General features: G+C 35.8%; 1 protein-coding gene across 2 annotated transcripts in view; it reads left to right on the top strand.

Annotated features, from left to right (window-relative positions):
- LOC145663961 (uncharacterized) overlaps positions 1 to 19,980 on the top strand; it is a 78,125-nt gene extending 58,145 nt beyond the window's left edge. For both annotated transcript variants that reach the window (XM_081730194.1, XM_081730193.1), the window contains exons 15-19: positions 3,204 to 3,325; positions 5,177 to 5,313; positions 9,516 to 9,719; positions 13,103 to 13,273; positions 17,934 to 19,980. In XM_081730194.1, coding sequence (XP_081586320.1) covers positions 3,204 to 3,325; positions 5,177 to 5,313; positions 9,516 to 9,719; positions 13,103 to 13,273; positions 17,934 to 18,050 — 751 coding nt within the window. In that variant the 3' untranslated portion in view covers positions 18,051 to 19,980. The remainder of the gene's footprint in view (positions 1 to 3,203; positions 3,326 to 5,176; positions 5,314 to 9,515; positions 9,720 to 13,102; positions 13,274 to 17,933) is intronic.
- Positions 19,981 to 21,360: the final 1,380 nt, after the last annotated feature.

The following is a 21,360-nucleotide window of genomic DNA, read 5'->3' as shown; positions in this document are numbered from 1 at the left end:
TAAAGAAACTTGAGGAGCGCTGATAGACGACAAAACTTCAAGCTTTGAAAGAAGAATAGGTTAAATCAAAAATTTAAATGCTACAAAAGAAAAGTAAGTTAGGTTTGTTCGTGGTAAACAGAGATAGGCCAAATTATGATACACAGCGTCGCCCATAATTATGTATATTATGTTTCAAAGACTGCGATAAAGAAACTAGCAACACATTGGGTCGATGCATAAGTTGGTGCGGTTTTCTTTTGGGTTGGCAATAATGCGGCGTGAAGCGATTGTTTATTGTTATTCCGTTGTTTTACCGTAGTTTGGAGTTTGTGTATTTTGAAACACAAGTTTTCTTGATTCTGAACGTATTATTGTATATATTTCAAACAAACTAATATGGAATGTCAAGTTGAGAAAAGTGATCATTTCCGTCACATTTTACTTTCAAAGTTTAATCGAGGATCCAGTGCAGCAGAAGCTGCGAGAACAATTTCTGCAGTGTACGGGAATAAAGCAACTGCTGAAAGAACAGCACAGAAAAGCTTCTCTTGACCAATGGCTAACAGATTTCTTCCAGTCAAAACCAAAACAGTTCTATAGGCGGGGCATTGAACTGCTACCTGAACATTGACAGGTCATAGATAGTGGAGATGAATACATCACTGAGTGATTGGGAGTTAACGTGAGTGACAGCAAAATGTATGCAATGTATTGTTACACTCGTAGAATATATTAATGTTATGTCTATGTTGTATTTGTATTTGAATTAACAGAACAGCAGAATAAAAATAAAATATAAGAACCACACGAACTTTTGCATGGACCCAATAACTTGAACATAAAAGTGAACATAAACACATTACTCTCATACGTTTCCTTACAAGAATTTTAATCTCTGTTCTCCATGGCATGGTCCACTAATGCACCTCAAAGCCTGGAGACGAAGAACAACGTTATCGCAAGCAGCTTGACGGACCTGTATGGATATTCTGTGGAACTTTTGAGTGATAGCTTCCCTTAGTTCGGCCAAATTGCTTATGTGATGTTGATACACTTCATGTCCTTCAAAACACCCCATAAGAAAAAGTCAGGTGGTAACAGATCGGGAGATCAAGCTGGCCACTCCATAGATCCACATCAATCAATCCAATGGTTCGGAAATGTTTCGTTCAGCCATTCTCGCACTGGTATGGCATAGTGTGACCGTTATCCCCACTCTCAGGCTATACAGGGTGTCTATCGGTCACGAAAGTCACGAAATTTAGCTTTTGGGTCACGATTTTTTTTTTAACTGTACAAATGTAAGTACAGATTGGAAAATCTTGTTCAATAAAACGTCAAAATTCATCTTCAGAAATGTCTATGGCCGGTTGTAGGCGCTGCCAAATCACAAGCAAAGTACGTTTCTATCGCATGGATGAAATTTCGGCCTAATTCGCACCCAAATTCGTTCTTGAAAATGTTAGGAAATTTTATGGTTTGGTAAAGAAAAGGTCACGAAAAAGTCACGAAATTTCATTTTGGAATTTTAGTAGACACTCTGCTGTACAGTGTTGCCATATCAAAGCTTTTTGTCCAGAATTACAAATACCACAGTCAGTCAAACATACATAATTATGGGCCACCCTGTATGTTTACTTGTTTAAGTTTATCAGTGTATTCAAAATGCTGAGATATTTAAGATATTGCTAGTGTTTATTGTTCGGTAGTAGTGTTTTATCTTGCAGTTACAAGAACTTCCATTCATTATGTGTATTTACAGGAATAAAGTTAGCTTATAATGTATTTAAATAATAAAAAATGGAACATTGGACGACTATGGGGATGGTGGATACAGATTATAAAATGACTTTTTTTTTCTAAACCTAACCATAAATGATACTATTAACGGTGTTGCGGGTCAGGAAAAATTGATTTACCTCAGTCTTGGGAATTCAGGAAAAATAATGGAAATCAATACCAGAATTTCAGTTGAACCCTGATTTTACGATTCGGGTCCGTCGCTAAGTACAAACTTTATGAACATTCGATATATATCATATTAGTTCGTTAAGTAGCATCTAAATATTGCTTAAGTCAGAATAGAACTTAAATGCGCAGAAACTGTAAGACCACGTTACTTCGGAAGAAATTTTGGTGATGAACCTGAAGTTTTTTTTTTTTAACAGCTTAGTCTTTTTATATAATAATTCATACAACTTTTTATTTGACTAGTAACAGTAGTAAGTCAGAAGTAAACATCGTACATACGAAAAGCAATCTGGTTCAAGTTATTTAGCGTATTTTTGGTCTGTTTAAATCATCATTAGGAAAGAAAGGACATTGGGGAAATTCATTCTCTCTTGTTAGGAAGCAGTCAGGTTACATGAATCATGGTTTTATTGGCCATGTTTTTTCTCGTCTGCCTAGTGATCTATAGATGATCAAAAATTAAATGTGCAAGTAATTCAAGCAGAATCTGTATTATTTCAGACACTAAATGGAACAAAGCAATTCTAATAAATAAAGATCGGTAAATAGAATCTAAAAAAGCTGGAAGTTTGGAAAGATCTTTTAAGCGTTATTTTCAGATACTTAAAAGTGCGAAACGAAGAGATGGACTTAAATGCTAAAAACAAAAAAATAACTCTCTCTTACCGTTCATTGTGTTGTGTGCATGGTCCCGAGTTTGATTCACAGTGGGAGTATTAAGCCTCGAATATAAAATGTGGGGAATTCGTATGCTAATTTGCAGTAGATTGTGCGTTGTACAACCTTGGTGCTGAAAAGAGACAGTAAATTCAACCAACGAAGCGATACAAAAATATTCGATGAATTGACACTGATTAAGTGAATCACGATTCTGTCTTCTGGCAGGTCCTGGCGGGACTAACGACATATTTTAATTTTATGTTTGGGCCCGGAAATGTTTTTTCCCCGTTTCTCAATCTTCAGCTTCCTCTTTAACTCCCAATATTTTCTTCTATTTTTCAAATCATCGATCAGTTACATTCTTCTTCCTACTCCTCATTTTCTTTCTTTGGTATGAAGAAGACAATTTCTTCGCAAGGTGTGTGTAATCCAGTTGGCCTTTCTACGAAAGATGTTGGCGAAAAGCACCCTTTTCTCTCCTAAAAAAATTGATTTATTTATTTCTTAAAGGAACTAATACACGTAAATTTAGAGATTGCTACTAAATTATACACAGAACTGAATAACCCAAAGATTTCGACTATTTACAGGCGACGAGTATTAGATGAGGATCAGAGAGATGTTCGACTTTTACAAGAAAGATTCCTTGAAGATGGTGAATTCCACTCAGACGGACCAGGAAGAGAACGAAAATTCCGTTGGAAAAACTTGGGTAAGTTTCAGCTTTAGTCGTTCCTTACAGTAGTTATACTTATAATCTTACTTGAAAGTATCGTTAGTATACTCACAGAAATAGGAAAACTGAAATCAATAGAATTGTATGGGCTGGTGATTGCAAGAATGGCTGGTACGAACTAATCTTTCAAGTTATTCAAATTCAATAGTAGGTTTCAAAGTCCGTCATATTCCTTTGGCTTATGTTAGAAATAAACTGAAAATGAAATTGCCAGGTAAATCTAAGGTTCTTTATTGCTTAGATCTGTGAATTTGTCGTTCTACATAGAAAGCCGCGACAGAATATAGTGAATTTTGAATTTGCAGCCCTAGGCGATGAACCTCATGGTTTTCTCTCGTAATTTCATTTTCCGTGTCTTCCTAACGCAAGCCAAAAAAACCAACGTGTTTTGAAAGTACTGTCCATAGACAAATTAATCGTATACTGCTTTTGTATTCTAGATGAGCTGTAGTTCTAACCCTTTCTGCACAGCAAGCCAACTGCTCTAGTCTACCTCGCTCACTAACTACAGCAATGCAGAATCTGTATGCACAATTTTGCAAATATATATAATATTTCTGCAACAATAATAAGTAGAGAAAGTTAATACTTGAAGTTCAAGTAAAAATATTATTTAACCAAAGAAGATCCACATCTGTTTGATTTTACTCCATCTACTGATACAGTAGCTTTCTTGTTCTGTAAAGGCATATGATGTTTATCACAAGTAGTATTGGGCTAATTATTAGAATACCGGTATGTGTGTTGTGTTAGAAGAACAAAAGATAAAATTTACTATACATAGTTAACACTGTATTTTCTACATATACGTTACATAAATAAAACGGTAGAAACAGAGTAAAAACTACCAATTGTTGGCAATGAACAACATACGTTTTAGGGCTATAAAAATTAGTTTCTTTTCGAAAACTACATATGAAAATTTACGCTCAAGCATCTGATTTTTTCAGTTCGATGTGATCTATCAAGTGATGGGTGTCTTGTCTTTTGGTAATATTTTAATTAAACAGAAATTAAAATTTAAGGGTTAATGATAATTTCGAGCCAAGTCTCATGAAGCACACTATGTACTGTTGTCTTGCCAGTGTTACAATGAATAACTTGATAAAGGTATACTTCAATATGAATGTCGTCTTAATAGATGTGGGAGCTTCGTGGCTAAGCGGTTAGCGTACGCGCCTTTGGCGTGGGAGACCAGGATTCGATTCCTGGCGGGAGCTCATCTGGTTCGGATTCCACGTTAATCAGTAGGTCCACGTCTCATATAGCCTCGCTGCTGAAAGGGACGTTAAACTCAAAATCAACTCAACAATTCAGTTAATAGATGTGGTTCGCGTACAGCATTAATTTTTAGGTTTATAAATGAATTTCTTCTCGAGAATTACACATGAGGTTTTTAGACTTATCGACATCATTTTGTGCAGCTCAGTGAGATTGTCAATTGGTGTATATATATATAGTGGCGGATCCAAGGGGGGCTATAGTGGCTATAGCCTCCCCTTGACGCTCAGATATACACTGGATAAAATGGGCTTCAATCCTGTTTTACACTGAATAAAACGGCAAAATATGGTTCAGCCCCTTCCTTGATCATATCCTGGATCCGCCCCTATGTATGTATATATATATATATATATATATATATATATATATATATATATATATATATATATATATATATATATAATCTTTGATCATTTTTTAAAGGAGGATTGAAAAAGTGTGTAAGACCAAATATTAATAGTAATAGTTAGGCTCTTATTTTGGATGTCAGTGTTTTGTGTTTTCTTATTAGAGATATAAAAAGGTATAAATGTTCTTTTCTAGATAACGTAGATCCGAGTGAATTCCGTGCTCTGGACTCTGACGAAGAGGGTCAGGAACGGAGAGATGAAGATGAAGAAGACGAAGAAGAGCTGAGAAAGATGAGATTTGAGAGGGAGAAGTTGCTTCGAGAACAAGAAGTACGTGGATTTTTCTTCTTTCCTTCTTGCTTACCTTTTATGGGGCCAATTCGGAAAACCACCGTTTGGTTATCAATGACATACACTCGCAGATACAGAAATTCTAATATAAACATTAAAAAAGTACATTACATTACTTTTCAACGTTTTCACCATTCAAATTGAGGCACTTGTCATAACATTTTACAAGGTTTTAAATTTCTTTTGCTAAAAAATCTCCCGCCTGGGAATGAAGTCACCCACTGACAGCATTGTGAAACGCATTGTAATTATCTAAACGATGTTTCGTGTGCCACTGTTTCATGCGCGTGAAAAGAACCGACTGACTTTACCGACAGTTTTGTCAATTTCCTACACGAGTTCATTGCTAACTACAGATGGACGAGCTGGCGTATGTGATGTGGCAAGAAGTGGACGCCCATTTTGAAACATGCGACATCATTTTCGTACTACACCTTCACTCGTCACGTTTGGTCCCAGACAGTTTGCAATGAATTGCAGCTCCCAAAAGCTTTCTTGTACTCAGAAATTGTATTACCGTACGTACTTCACATTTGGCGGGCTTTGCTATTGGAGCATTCATTTCCAGTTGTTATAGCGGAGGAGTGGGCTGCAACACATTCTCATTTCACTGTCTACTGAACTACTGCACACAGCGCCATAGGAATGATGTTGCTCTTCCCGGCCATTTCTCGCACATGCGCAAACGGAGGTTTTTTTTTTTTTTTCTTTCTTCAAATTGCCCTCGTATTACCATAATTGACTGTTGTAAAATTTGGTGTTGTGTAGCATACATCTCTCTTGCCACCACAGCAGGAGAGATGTTCAGATTTGCGAGTTTGGCTCATGGGCTCCATAATGGAGAGTAAGTCCGTGTGAGCAGTAGCTCTGTTAGTAGATAGGGAGTCTCAGTGAGGAAGGAATCCGTGCCCAATGAGATCTATGAGTGCGAAATCAAGGTAGCGCGAGTCCTATTGAAATTAGTGAACCCGAGTGCGATCGAGTGCAAGTCTGAGCAAGCGTAAACCTCATTAAAATTAGTGAGCGTGAGACTCGTTGAGTATAATGTACCTGAACACGCGCAAGCCCAAATTGCGAAGTGACTATCTCTGCACCGTACTGATTGTGCTGTAGTAGTGTGTCGGCCATAGTGATCATTTGTGTTTCTGAGGTTACCAGATCCTCAAAACATCATCTATGGGCAATATTGATGCTCAATTCGAACAGCCTTTCCTGTGTTAGGACTGTCATATGACTTTTGGCCCACATTATACAAGCCCCCTTTTCTGTATGTGAATGTTGCAGGTGGTAAAGTTCGGAGGCGATTTTGTCGGAAGCAGTTTGGTGAAATTAACTCAATTTTATGGTCCATTAAGCACTGATTTTTAATTTATATTTTATGTTCAGAATGATTCACTTTGGCCTCATGTGTCACAAAATTTAACGTCGAGTTTCTCTATACCACGGCCAACAAGAGATGGTCTCTGACGTTTCTTACCACATGCGGTGGGACATTGCAGCCCCTACTTTGATACCAGTGTTACCAACCACGATCACTCTGTCTTATACCATTAATTAAATTGCCACTACAGTTGCACCGAAAAAAAAACCTTGACACGCGAGTAGTGGCAATGTCACTGCGAGCTGTCAGAGACGTTCTCTTACTGGACGCACTATAACTACTTTTTAGATTTTGAGTTTAGTTTTTTTGGGTTCTGATAGTATGATGAGGTCTATCTAACGAGCTAATTGGTTCTTCGGCACCTGATTTTCATTTCTTGAAGTTCCTGTGTTAATGGTAAGTCGCGACCCTTTAGATTTCTGACAACTTTTGGGGTTTGACGTTTTAAGGCTTTTTAGACTCGTAATAGTTTGTAAAGAAATGTGTCACAGTACACTATTGCTTTTTCCTAACGCATACTTAGTTGTAATGTCATAAATGTTCACCACGAATTTGACCAAACGATCATATGCCATTTTCAAGAATCATAATAAATGCTCAGAATTATGGCAAAGAGAACATTAAAAGCATTATGAAGGGACTCATATTTCATAGTGCATTAATCTTTGTGACATAAGGAATAGAGGATTCAGAAGTTGCATATAAATTTTCTCTCGAAAGTCGGCCTTAACAGCTTTCCTACCACTCTCGGGTGCAATTTAGCTAGGTCTCAACTCAGAGAAATCTTATTTAGGCTCAACTTCGGGCCTTGCAAAAAGGCATGTTTAGTAAGATCGTTAAGTTTATTGTCACAATGAAGAACAGGAAAGCTAAGAATCTACATAAAAATACAATACCTTATCTTAAGTATTCATACTAACTTGAGCCTTCTAAACCGCGACAAAAGGAAATTATTATTCATTTTTTAAATAATTATACCCTAGTGCTCTTGTCACTGTGTTTGTGTGTTTCCTATCTTGTATTGTCTTTTGTGGCAGACTTATTATTGAATTTTTAGCGGGGGTACGTTGGCTCAGTGGTAGAGTGCTTACCTCTGGTGCGTGAGGTTTCTGGTTCGATCCCCGGCCAGATAAGGTTGTAGTGGACATCGTGCTCGTGTTTTCTCGGGGTACTCCCGTTTCCTCCCATATTCTCATTCCACCAATTCTTCCATCATCATTTACTTGCTTTAATCGTCGTCTCCCTTAGCCTAACAGTTATAATCATGGAACGTTAGTCTGAAGTATTTCATTTCATTTCATTTCATTTTTGAATTTTAGACATTGACGACTACTTTAAAAAGCTATAACGCACCCCATATCAGTCTCTTACCTTAAATACTAAATTTCCGACAACAAAATGCTACACACTACCAACAGATATTTCGTGCAAGATTCGGTCACCATCATCAGTGCAGAAGCCCTATAAGAAAGAGGAGAAAAGAAAAGTATACAACAGGTGTAGGAACGCCAGGAAATCAATTAAAATATGTCGAATTATAAAAGTATGTAACTTATTTCGTGTTCTTATCGTATATTCTTCTTTTTTACTTATTTGTATTCTTTGCGTTGAAATATTATTCAAATGTAAGATATTATCTGATTCTGTTTTGCTAATCTTAGTTTTTACACATGAAATCCAGTATCTAGTTATTTCGATAAACTGAACCCAACAGCAATTTGGCAAATGCAAGATAATGAAAGACAGTCGACTGGCATGGTCAAGAGATTTAGGACATTAGACTATATGTTACAAGATGTATATTTTGCGGGTTCGAGTCCTGCTCAGGATATGGATGATGAGTAGTGTCCTCTATTCATTTTATTATTACTAGGGCCCGGATCTTGACCTAAAATTTTGTAAAAAAGTGACCTATAAAATGACACTAAAATTCCTGTAAAATGACCCTAAAACTCACAAAAATTTACCTTGAAACTTGCGTTTTTTTTAAAAACGTTTATTTCGTTAAACATTGACATTTTTAAAAATATCTATTGGATCTTAATTAACCTTTCTCACTCATATTCAAAAAGTTTTGTTTCAGTTAGTTGTATGCCATCGATCAGTCCATTGTACGGCATTGTACGTACTGAAAGCGTCAATTCACTCCCGAGTTGAAACTAGGGAGCACTCTTAAACAATAAAAGTTCGCAAGTATAGACTACATGAAAATAAGAGATAAAAACCATGTTTAAAATCTTTGTACGCCTTCTAATCCATTTTAAGTTATTCACGTGACCACATCCTTTGTGGTCCACAAACCCAAAACTATCTGTTTGGCCACCTACCAACACCCACCTTTCGTCAACCTGGTACAGGTTAGTTTTCATTAACTTGTTTAAAAATGCAGTTTTTCCACCCCAATAGTCAGAAGCGTGAAAAGAGATTTCATTTTAAGATTTCCTTATGTAGAAGAAAAAGAATAAAAAGCCCATAAGTGACCTAAAAGTGACCTTAAAATATTAAAAAATTACCTGAAACTTCAAAACGGCAAAGTGACCAAAAGTTGACTCTAAAAAAAATATATATTTTTAGAACGTAGAGTTGATGGATAATGTCTTTATTTGAATTTGCCTTGTCCTGTGCGTAAGAGAAAAAAGTTGACTTGTCAACAAGATCCGGGCCCATTTATTACCATTCATTTATTCCTCACAGTCTCCTTTAGCGTAAAGGGTACCAGCTTGGAACGTAAAAAGAAAATAAATAGTGAAAGATAAAACTAGTGTAAATTGATAACATTTTTATTTTTTTTTCTTTTCAGCTGAAGAAGGGGGAGGACGATGGCGTTATTATGGATGATGATAGTCAACTGTGGAAACTTGGAAGAGCAGCTCTGAAGAGAATGAGCTCTTCTAGTAACAATACTCAGGAAATCGCACGGGAGAAAGAAAAAGAACCTGTGATCAAAAAGGCTGCAACGGAGATTTTGCAATCTCCAGACAGTAAAAATCAGTTCAACTTATTGGTGAGTAATTATGGTTTTCCAAACAGATGTTATTGGATTGGAAGATAAAATCAGATCGGCTGATCGCTGTCAGAAAGATTTGATGTTTTCGCTTTCAACTCCCAAGTCATAATTTAAATTTTGAATTAAACTATTTACGTTCATGTATATACGAGGAGCAGTCTAAAAGTTCCCGGAATTCTTTTATACACACACACACACACACACACACATTTGTTTCACCGCTCCTGCAATTGGTGGAAACCTGACGAAAGCCCTCTTTTGGTATCTTCCGAAGTTCAGCCGTCGAGTTAGTTTCGATCTCTTCTATGTTGGCGAAATGGAAAAGGCCAGTTTTTAGCTTAAGAAGAGCCAAACATCCAATGGTGCTAAACTGTTTTTCAGACTCTCTGAATCAGATTTTCCGCAATTTGCACACGAACTTGATGTTTACGCGTTGCTCAGTCTGTGAAATTGTACCAACTGATCACTACACATTCCTCCGTTCAGCTACACTACTCGTATACTACTTATTAAGACGTGTTCACACCTGTTAAATTCAGAATTAGGCAACCCAGGGACTGTATTGTCCAAAATTCATTGTGATTGCATTACAAATGCCAGAACTATATCGTCATTCCGAGAACTTTTTGATTGCCCCTCATATTGCTTCAATCATTTTCTTCGTCTTCTGCTTCTTATTTATTGAACTTAAATTTTTCTTCTTCATTGTGTTGCCTTCAAAGAAGTTTGACAGGCGAGTTTGATATAGAATAATTCATTAAATTCTTCATGATTTAACTAAGAATGCAAGTAAATTTATTGCTTTTGTTTTGTGACTAAAGAAAGCCATATTTGCGTTCCATATAACTTTACTATCTTCTTATTTGCTAATTGTAATTGGAGGATACATTTTGAATAACTTAGGTATAAACGTCTTTACCTTACTCCGGGGGTTAAAGAAAAGGAAAATAAAAATCCATATTTCATTTCGATGTTCTCTGTCACCTTTGCCAATGTCTTCTACTCGTTTGGAAACTGGTATAATGTGGGTAGGTTCCTGCCTGACTGTAGAACCCTTTCACAAAATGTGTTGAACTGTCTACTTGAAAAAGTACGGTATAAAATGGATAGGCTTTTTCACTATTTGAAGATTGATATTGTAAAATTCTCTGTTTTAGCTAAAAGCTGGTACACGGGAGTTTGGACTTTCCCATCACTTTTTATTATATAAGTTTCTTCTTGTATACAATAGTAAGAAATATTACAGATAAAATCTAAGTTCCTTTAAATACCTTAGTGCTTTGCTGGTGAATTTGTAGGAGCCCGATGACCATGCATCTTAGGGCGATAGGAACCAAGGCTCTGGCGGCCAAGGTGTAAGTAGGAGCCTCGCAATGATCAGACGTCTTAGAGAGGCCTCACAGACCAGGTGTCCTAGGAAGTGGTTAAGTGCTTGCTGAGACCAGGCATGTTAGCAAGTAGGAACTTTCAGAGACCAGACGTCCTAGAGAGTTTAGGATAGTTACCTCTCAATAACCAGGCGTCTTAGAGAGGGAGTTAAGGAGCTTTCAGAGACCAGGCGTCCTAGGGAGTGGTTAAGTGCTTGCTGAGACCAGGCATCTTAGCAAGTAGGAACTTTCAAAGAGATTAGAGGTCCTAGAGAGTTTAGGATAGGTGCCTCTCAATAACCAGGCGTCTTAGAGAGGGAGTTAAGGAGCTTGCAGAGACCAGGTGTCCTAGGAGTGGTTAAGTGCTTGCTGAGACGCATCTTAGCAAGTAGGAACTTTCAAAGAGACCAGACGTCCTAGAGAGTTTAGGATAGGTGCCTCTCAATAACCAGGCGTCTTAGAGAGGGAGTTAAGGAGCTCTCAGAGACCAGGCGTCGTAGAGAGTGATGGATGATCAATAGGTGGAGATTGATTCCTTCTGTGGTGTTCCGGCTCCTTCTATCCAGAAATGTCAATGATTGCTTGAATTTACGTCAATTGGCGTTCGTTTGCGATGGTTGACGACGCCGTCTTTGTGGTTGTCTGAAGTGTGTTTACAGCCAGCACGCGATTTTGGAAGCACATGGACAACCTTGCAATATTTATTTTTCCTATTCATAAAAGAACTGGTACAGTGTTCTTAATAATGTAATTCACTTGTCTGACTGTCGCATATAGTTAGCTAACCTTTCATTGTCTGCCATATATTGATAAACTTTAGTAGAGAGCAGAATTCATAATACACTCTGTGCAAGAGACAGACAAGTGAATTAGCGCTATTAATAACATTACACCAATATTTTTACGAACAAGAAAAATATATATCAACCTTCAGATAGGGAAGTAATAGCCTATTTACTTCGTAATATGTTCTTTTAAGTACCCAGTTCAACATTTTTTGTGAAGTGAATGAGAATTTCATTTTTTTTTTCTCTCATAATGGGTTTTACAGAACACTGGCTGCCATGTTACCAGTTTTAGGAACAAGTAAAGATATTGACAAAAGTGCCAGAGGATATCTAATGGTTTGATTATTTTAATTCCCGGATGCAAGGTAAGAACGTTTATATCTGAGTTGTCTCCTCTCGTTTCATGTTTCTTCTTTATTTTATTTTATTTATTTATTTACTTGCGATTTCAGCGAAACATAGAAATCAGAAGAGGTTTTACAATGTTTAGCTAGCTCCAATGATTGTTTTAGATAGGAGTTAACGCACTGAGAGATTGGGCGTTGGCAGAAATTTTAGTAAGGCAACTTATTAGAAAGTTTGAAATTGACTGACCTGATCATCATCAGATATTCTATAATAATAATAGTGTGAGGGTGATGTCACTTCTTGAAAATTTGAGACCAGAGTGAGTGTACAAATGTCCTACCTCCGAAAGTGATTAACTAAAATCTGCTTCATTATTGCTCTGAAAATTGCTGTTAGCAAACAGCTTTTTGAGGTGGGAGCACAAAGCAAAACAATAATCCTACGCTTACTTTTTTCTTTTTCTGTAATGGTTTGATCGAAAAGATGCTTTTAAAATCGTACTAAAAGTATGATTTTGAAAAAACAAAAAAGAAAAAGAAAAGAAAGAAAAAAATTGGTGGAAGGATCTGAGAAGAAACAAAAATCTGCTACCATGTTACCAACTGAGTAAAGTAAATGAGTGATACTTGTTGAAACAGAATATGATAGAATAATTGTATTCATATTTTGACTATTTCGTTAATGTACGATTAATTAAGTCTTGGGGAGGAGACCTGTAGGGTAGGCCAGGAACATGAGAATATTATGTATATTTAAATTTTAGTTAGGGTAGTAATTACTCCATATTGTATTGTTGAATAGGATCCAATGATTATTGAATTTAAGGTTTCGTAGTCCATAGAATTCGTTATATTGGATTAATTTCTTTTTGTTTCAGGGGAAGCGTGGTTCGTTCCTAAACAGAAATGATGGAGCATTGCAGAGACTTGCAGAGTTCACCCGTTCTGATGGCCCAGTCTCTGGTCCTCGTCATTCAAGGAATTTTGTGTTTGCGGCAGTTAGTCCTGAAAAGCAGGAAGATGATGATGGGGATAGCGCACGAAAGAAGGTAAGTTGTTCTTCACTGTATGTTTCCTTCTCGTGCCGATGGTATCAGCGGTTCAGTAATCACTAACCTTTTTTTATGTGCCCTAGGATTACATCGTATTGTGGTATTACTTTCCTGGTTTTCTTGCCATAATCTGCCAAGATCACTATTTTAACTGTGGGAGTCCCGGTTTCGATTCCGATGGGAGCTTATGTTCGATCCCATATTAAGCTGTGCCCCCAAGTCTGATATAGCCTCGCTGCTGAAAGAGACACTAAACTAAAATCACTGAAAAAAAACTTAGCTTGATTACCGTATACTAGCTCAAAACTTTAAAAATAATAGTTCTGTTTAAGTAAACAATATAAGATCCAACTATTTACTCACACTAGTTACAATTTGAAATATAGGGTGAGCATAAGTCACTTGACAAGAATACATTTGAAATTAATTATTTATTACCTACGAAATTATGAAATTATTACAGGTTGTATCATAACAGTAAGATACGTTACCTAAATAAATTATTTAGTATTCTTCATCATTGCCAGTACTCCAATTATATCTTTTAAGCAGAGAACAACATATTATGTCACTGATGTCGTTGGGTGATAATTTACAAATTCAGAATACGCACTTTTAAATGCTCTAGATTCGTATTATTTCAGAGACAGAAAAGATAAGTCATCCACATTGTTTAGTAATTTTAGTGTGGTCATACAACCACGTTTTAGAGTACAAGCACATGTTAATGTTCTGATAACTTCCTATTCATTATACAGAGTGATAAGAAACTACAGCGGACTTTTTAATTCGAACTTGGATAATTCGAACAGAAGTTTATTCCCCTTGAAAACTCTATTAAAAACAATGGTAAGAAATCGTGGATAAATCGAACTTTTGAACCTCGTGTTTGGATAATTCGAAATATTTACAACGAAAAAATTTGCAGTGCCCGACAGAACAATGCAGTTTCAACTGGTTCTTGTTTATCTGTTATCTTACCCAGTGGTAGCCGTGGGAAAGGGTAAGCTTCGTTTGTTAATACAACCTCCGCTGGACTCCCTCCTGCTATAGAGAATCCGACAGAAAGTGGTTGTATGCATCTCCTCTCCTCCTCAATAACCTGGAAGTGTCCAGCCCATCTGCAGAAGTGTGAACTACGTTGAACCCTGTCCTCTACTAGCAAATCACTTGTACTAGGCATTTGTGCAATTCTTTTTAACAACTAAAAGCAGTGCCAAAAAGGTTCGTTTGTGATCTATTGGTGGCATTATGCACAATGTCGAATCGCGGCTCATATGCTAATTCCGTACAAAAACGTGTTGCTTTAAAGGTAAGGTGTTAATTAGTTTTTCATACACAGTACAATTATTTTATTTCCTTAGTTTTACTTAAAAATTAGTGTGTTTGGATAATTCGAATTTTTTTCGTGTCCCCTTGGACTTCGAATTAGAGATTCCACTGTATTTGAACAAATTTTGGAAGCTGATTCTCGACACCGAAACTAGCAAAAAGTCCTCTGGAACTTGGTCAGTGAGGGATAGTTTCGGCGATATAAGGTGCCGAAAGCGTGGGATAAATGAACTTCAGAGGACTGTAATTCAAAAGCAACGCAACGAGGTATTCTCCAAAGGAACATAGGGATTACTTGCCAGGTTATAGGGAATCCATAAGTTCCTTTGGGGAATACCTCGCACATATCTTGCGGAGCTTTGAAACTACATTTTTTCAATCGAGCAGGTATGGGTTCGAGTGTCATGTTCTATACCATACTCTATGTTGCGTTGTTTTTGAATTACAGCCCTCTGAAGTTCATTTTCCCACGATTTCGGCACCTTATATCGCCGAAACTATCCCTCACTGACCAAAGATCCAAAGGACTTTTTTGCTGGTTTCGGTGTCGGAAATCAGCTCCCGAAGTTTGTTCAAATAGTTTCTTACCACCCTGTAAACCAGGGTTTCTACTGGCCACGGAAAACTCAGGAAAAATGGTGCAAGTCAGGGAAGATCAGGGAAAAAGACTGGAAATCAGGGAAATTTTTTAAAATTTATTTTTTCTAACATTACTTGTGCACCAATTTAACCTTAGCCAACCATTAATGATCACAGTATAGAACATTGCTCAGATTTTTATAAGGGAAGTAGTGAGTGGAATGTATGTATGAGCAATTGATTACTATTTGTCTCTATAGAATAAACGTTCTCATATAAATATTCACCGTTATTTATTCCTTATTTATATGTCAACTTCATTCGACACCTGTCATGAAATTCAGGGAATTTCTGCCAAAAGTCAGGGAAATAGATTTCTCCAGATCAGTAGGAAAACCCTGTAAACTTATTAACTACAAAATGTAACAAGATTTAAATCCTTTATAAAATCACTTCTTACAACGCATTATTCACGAACTCATTTTTTACGTTAGTCAGCCACTGTTGTTCTAGTTAATTGAGCTGAATAACTGCTAATGCCAGGCAACTTATAGTAAATATAAGATATAAAGTTCTGTACCCTATTTATGGAGTGTTTTCATTGCAAAATTATTAAACAGTAATGTTTCGTATTTATTCATACGTGCTTGAAACGAGGATGGCACAGGAAGACGTGGAAACAGGTTGATACAGAAGAGGGAGAAAGATGTACAGAAAGTTAAATAATGAATTACGGAGAGAAACAGACAGAGTGAGGGAAGAGTTTCACAGAGGAAAATGCGAGGATATAGAAGAATTAGAAAGAGTTGGGAAATATGAGGAAATGTATAAGGAGGTGAATTCTGGAATTTCGGAGGAAACAAGGGTGTATTACGATTTTAGTAGAAAATAAGAATGGGAAGGTAGTCAGCGAAAGAAATGAGGTCATAGGAAGATGGAAAGAATATGTTGAAGACTTACATGAGAGTAGGGATAGACTGTGTAGCCTAAATGTTGAAATAGAAAATGAAGTAGGCGAGGATGATAAAGGATTTAATATTCTTCGGGATGAGTTTGAAAAGGCTATATCCGAGATTAGGAATGGAAAGGCAACCGGGATAGATAATATATCAATCGAATTCATTAAAAAATATAGGATACAAGAGAAAGAAAGAAAGAATTGTTCCGAGTATGCAATAAAATACATGAAATAGGGGTGTGGCGAAAAGACTTCCTGAAGACGATCATGATACCGATGGCTAACAAATCGAACCCCAAGAGATGTGAGGATTATAGTACTATTAGTCTCATATCTCATGCAGCTAAAATTTTGCTCCGAATACTGAACAGAAGGTTATATGGAAGAACAAATGAAGTTGGGGAGGAGCAGTTCTGGTTCAGAAGAAGTAGGGCACAAGAGATACTATTTGATTATTAAGGGCGATCGGTAAAAGATTTATAGAAAAAGGGAAAGAGGTGTATGTTGTATTTATTGATCTAGAAAAGGCTTTTGACCGCATGCATTGGGAATTGTTGTTGGGAGTTCTAAAGAAGATAAGGTTGGAATGGAAAGATCGAAGACTCATAAGAAACTTATACATGAACCAACAAGTGAGTATTAGGATAGGGGAAGAACTGACGGAAGAGAGTGCAATTGGAAGGGGAGTTCGACAAGGATGCTGCCTCTCGCCAACACTATTTAATATATATCTAGAAGAGAGTGAAAAATAGTTTACATGATAATGACGGCATTTCGGTAGGAAATAGAATGATTAGATGCATAAGATTTGCAGACGATATGGGGCTTGTTGATCTGAAAAGGAAATCAATAAAATGTTAGAAAACCTGAGGATGGGCTTTGAAGAATATTGGATGAAAATAAATGTTAGAAAGACAAAACCCATGGTGATTAGAACGAAGAAGTCTGTGCCAAATATAAAAGTGGGAAGGGAGCAAATAGAACAAGTGAATAGTTTTCGATATCTGGGTAGTATTCTTAGTAATGGCATGAAGTGCATACGTGAAATAAAAGCAAGAGTAGAAATGGCGAAAGAAGCCTTTAGGAGGAAGAAAAGTCTGTTTTGTGGGACCTTGAATAAAAAGTTGAGAAAAACTCATAAAATGCTTCGTGTGGAGTGTTGTACTGTATGGGGCGGAAACGTAGACATTACGTAAAAGTAATGAAAAACAACTGGAAATGTGGGTGTGAAGAAGAATGGAAAGAAATAGTTGCGTCGAGCGGAAAATGAATGAGAGGGTGTTAGAAATGGTGGGGGAGAAACGGACACTTTTAGATATTGTTAAGAAGAGGAAGAGAAACTGGTTGGGACATTGCCTACGAATAAATTGTATCATGAGGGACGTCCTAGAGGGTATGGTGGCAGGAAAGAGAGGGAGGGAGCGAAGGAGACTACAATTAATGGATGATATAAAAACAAAGATTATACGTGAAGACGAAGAGGTTAGCGGAGGACCGTGGAGCATGGAAGCTTCTCAGCTGCTGCAAGTGGCCTGCCAGTAAGGTCAGAATACCTATGATGATGATAGCGATAAATCTTAGGTTGTGGTGACAATTGAAAAGTCTGGAACGATGTATTGACGTAAATCGAGGACAGTTTGTAATAATAATAATAATAATAAACCTATTCGTGACTGTTCGAATGACGAACCCTTTTTTCGATTGTTAGACGTTGGAATTTAGTTTGTGTATTGAAATATATTTCGTTTGTTTTGTTACTAGTAATTAATGAATTCTTCTCTTTTATAGGCAATGCCGAAAAGGAAATCCATAGATGTGGCTGACTCAAAATCTTCAAAGAAGAAACGACTGGATAGGAAATTTGATGAGAAATCTCAGGAGGCCAGTGTGTTCAAATTTTTATAACATGAAGTTGAAAATAGAACACTTCCAGTAATTTCTTTTTCTTTTCAATACGCTTTTGTATAATATGACACCACTGTTTATATCAGTTTTACTTTTTTTTTTTAATACTGAGTATAATTTTTATCGAGTGTATTCGCAGTAAGGAATTCGTCAAGTGACGTAGAAATACAAGTACGAGGGAAAAATTGTTTGTAATGTTTGCAAAATATTTTGTATTTTCAATATTACCGTGGTAATTCTTTTATATATTTGTAGCAATATGAGAAAAATTGTAAGAGGCCAAGATCTTTCAACTAACTTCGAAATATTATTTGTTTACGGCACAGTGAAATTACATAGTTAATTATCATAAATATTGCATGGCGATCTGAAATTTTCTATACATATGAGATTTTCATTATTTTACAATCTCACAGATTACAAGATAATCTTGGAAAGTATTGAAGTTCTGAAGACATATTTAAAACTTTTACAAGTATTTACTTTCTTTCTCCTTTATTTTTTTTAGAGCTAGTAATGGAATATAAAATTTTGCCTCTACAATTGATCAGTATATCTGTTATTCATTGATTGACAATCTTGTATCGTAAAGACTTGTTTCTGCAATTACTAAATTTTGCAGTTGTAGAGAAACAAAATAATTTTTTATTTGCTAAGTGGAGAACCGTTATGTATTTCTCCATACATTCATTGGCAATACTTTAAATAGACACTTAACAAAAGGAAAAGTATATAATGAGCAAAAGTATATTTATAAATTATTTCGTATTAGTGTTACTGTGCAGTAATGTCATGTTGTCTAAAACAAGTCAGTTATTGTGGAAAACTTCTAATTGTGTGGGAATCTACTTAAAGATTAAAAATTTACATCAAGAAAATATGAGGTAAAGTGTTGACTTCTTGTTCGATGCACATATTTTCGGAGGCGACGAGGGAGGCATCAAGGCAATTTGTTCTTTAGTTGAAAATAATTTGTTTTTCCTTTAATAATAATAATAATAATAATAATAATAATAATAATAATAAAAGCTTCAAGTCCGTGAAATATACAACAAAGCATGACCATTTGATTGTCTTGTTAAAGTAAACGGGAATTGCTAAAAGAAATTATATTTGGTCTATTTTCAATTTGATAACTGATTACTTTAGTCCTTGACGTAGTTGATCTTTTTTGATAAAATAATAATGCTACTTAATTATAAAACAGCCTACACACAATTTATCATTTTTATCAGTGCACATTTTGATGTGATTGTGTGTGTGTGTGTGTGTGTGTGTGTGTGTGTACAGTATATACTTTTTATTAACTCCTTATGTATGTGTCATGCATTCTGTTAATTTCCTGCCAAATTCAAGTTCAACTCTGTAACAGAATTTTCTTCAGAATTTCAATTTTCCACTTACTACATGTGTTTAAAGAATTTCATTGTATAGATGCTTTTGACTCACCCTGTCTAGTTTTACATATATTTTAAATATGGTACGTTAAAAGTCGTGGCTTAGAACCACTCCGAAATTAAATATTGAGTTAGAAATTCTCAGATAAAAGTACATAATTCGTGGTTGTTAACTATAATACTGTAATCCGTAAGCTTAACAAGGTATTTCAAGAAGTTTTGTCCTCTTTATAGCAACTCATAGGCAGGTCTTTTAAATATGCTCAAGTGAACAGTTTTTCTTTATTTCTGGAAGTAACGTTTTGTAGGTTGTGATGTCATTACCCACCCTTAATTTAATATTCAATTCCTTCTAGTAGTTTACTCACACATCAGTACTTATTTTTAGCATTTTTCGATGATTTTTGTGTGATGGATAACGTTCATAGTACAAATTACTGTACAAAGAATTACATTTTAAAATATTCAGAACGCAATAAAAAAAAATACAGTGGTGGTTTGATAGTGAGAAATATAGATTTAAAGAAAGAAAGTTAAAAAAAAAAAAGGCTCAATACCAATTCTACAGCAAGCATTTCCTGACCAAATATAGACACGATCTTGGTGCAAATGCTGTGTCTTGGAAGATCTCTATTTGTGTAAATGTTCATATGTTTTTAAAGACTGTAATTATTGTTGTACATTAATGTAATAATGATAATTTTATATAATAAATACTTTGTTTTTTTAAAAAAATAATCTTAATTGAATAGAATTTATGATTAGTAGTAGTTGCGCCCAAGTCTTACTTTATAGGTTAAATTAGTGTTTAATTAGAAGCTCAATAACTCATTCTGTTCACATCAAACAAACAGTTGCAGGTAGGAAAATCAGTCCTCAGGTAGGAAAATCACAAAAATAGCTGCAGATATATCAGAATTGTAGCAAAAGCGTTGCCTTATCAACTTGTTGACGAATGGAAATGTCTTCATCTTAAGGATGAACCTGCTGGAAGTGAAATCACTTCATGTATTGACAGTTACTGGGCTTTATGGGACTGGTGAGTGAGAATGGTTCACCAAAGTTTCCTCTGGTGAGTGAAATGATAAAAGCTATAGTCTGCCTGTCTCATGGCAATGCTAATATTGAAAGAAAATTCTTCGTATCAAGAAATGCTCTTACAGTGAATAAGACACAGATACCTTGTAGAACCTTACATAGTATCCTGATAATGAAAGATACTTTGAAGTTTTATTATAATAATCCTCATCTCGTTTCAATTTCTAAGAAAATGATTACCTTGGGTCAAAATGCTCACAAGTATTAGCAGTTTCTGGAGGAACAGTGACTAGTGCTTAGGGAAGTGAAAATGAAGTTGAGAAAAGTAGAAAAAGAGAGGTTAGAAAATACTAGAAATGCTAAGAACATAGAAGAAATGGAAAACAAGCTTAATGAAAGGAAGAGGATGCACAATGATAAAATAGAATCTTAAAATTCTCTGCTTGGTGAAGCACAGATCGACTTCGAGAGACTTGAAGGAGGCACAAATTGCTCAAGGAATGTTGAAAGATGTCATGTCTTTGAAAGAAATGGAACGCAAAGAATACAAGGATATTCATGCTTTTCAAAGAAAAGAAAAAAAAAGTGTTGAAAAGAAGAGGCATTCTCTCATGACATTATTCTTTAATGCATAAAGAAAAAGAGGAATTTACTCAAATGAAAATGCTTTATCTGTTTTTCTGTTTCTGAGCTGTATGTAATTACAGATGATGTAAATATGAAAATAGCCAATCTTCATCCAGGGGTAGAAATAAAAGTTTGTTCGATTGGAGACTGTGCAACTAAGTTATCATTCAGCTTTCTTTACAAATGTCTTCAAAATTAAAATTTAAAAAAAATAACTAATTATTTATCAAAATTTGGATGGTATGCAA

The sequence above is a fragment of the Thermobia domestica genome, chromosome 11, assembly GCF_964235325.1.
Source record: "Thermobia domestica chromosome 11, izTheDome1.hap1.1, whole genome shotgun sequence".
In the NCBI taxonomy this organism is placed as follows: domain Eukaryota; kingdom Metazoa; phylum Arthropoda; class Insecta; order Zygentoma; family Lepismatidae; genus Thermobia; species Thermobia domestica.
This window is presented reverse-complemented; position numbering and strand designations above follow the sequence as displayed.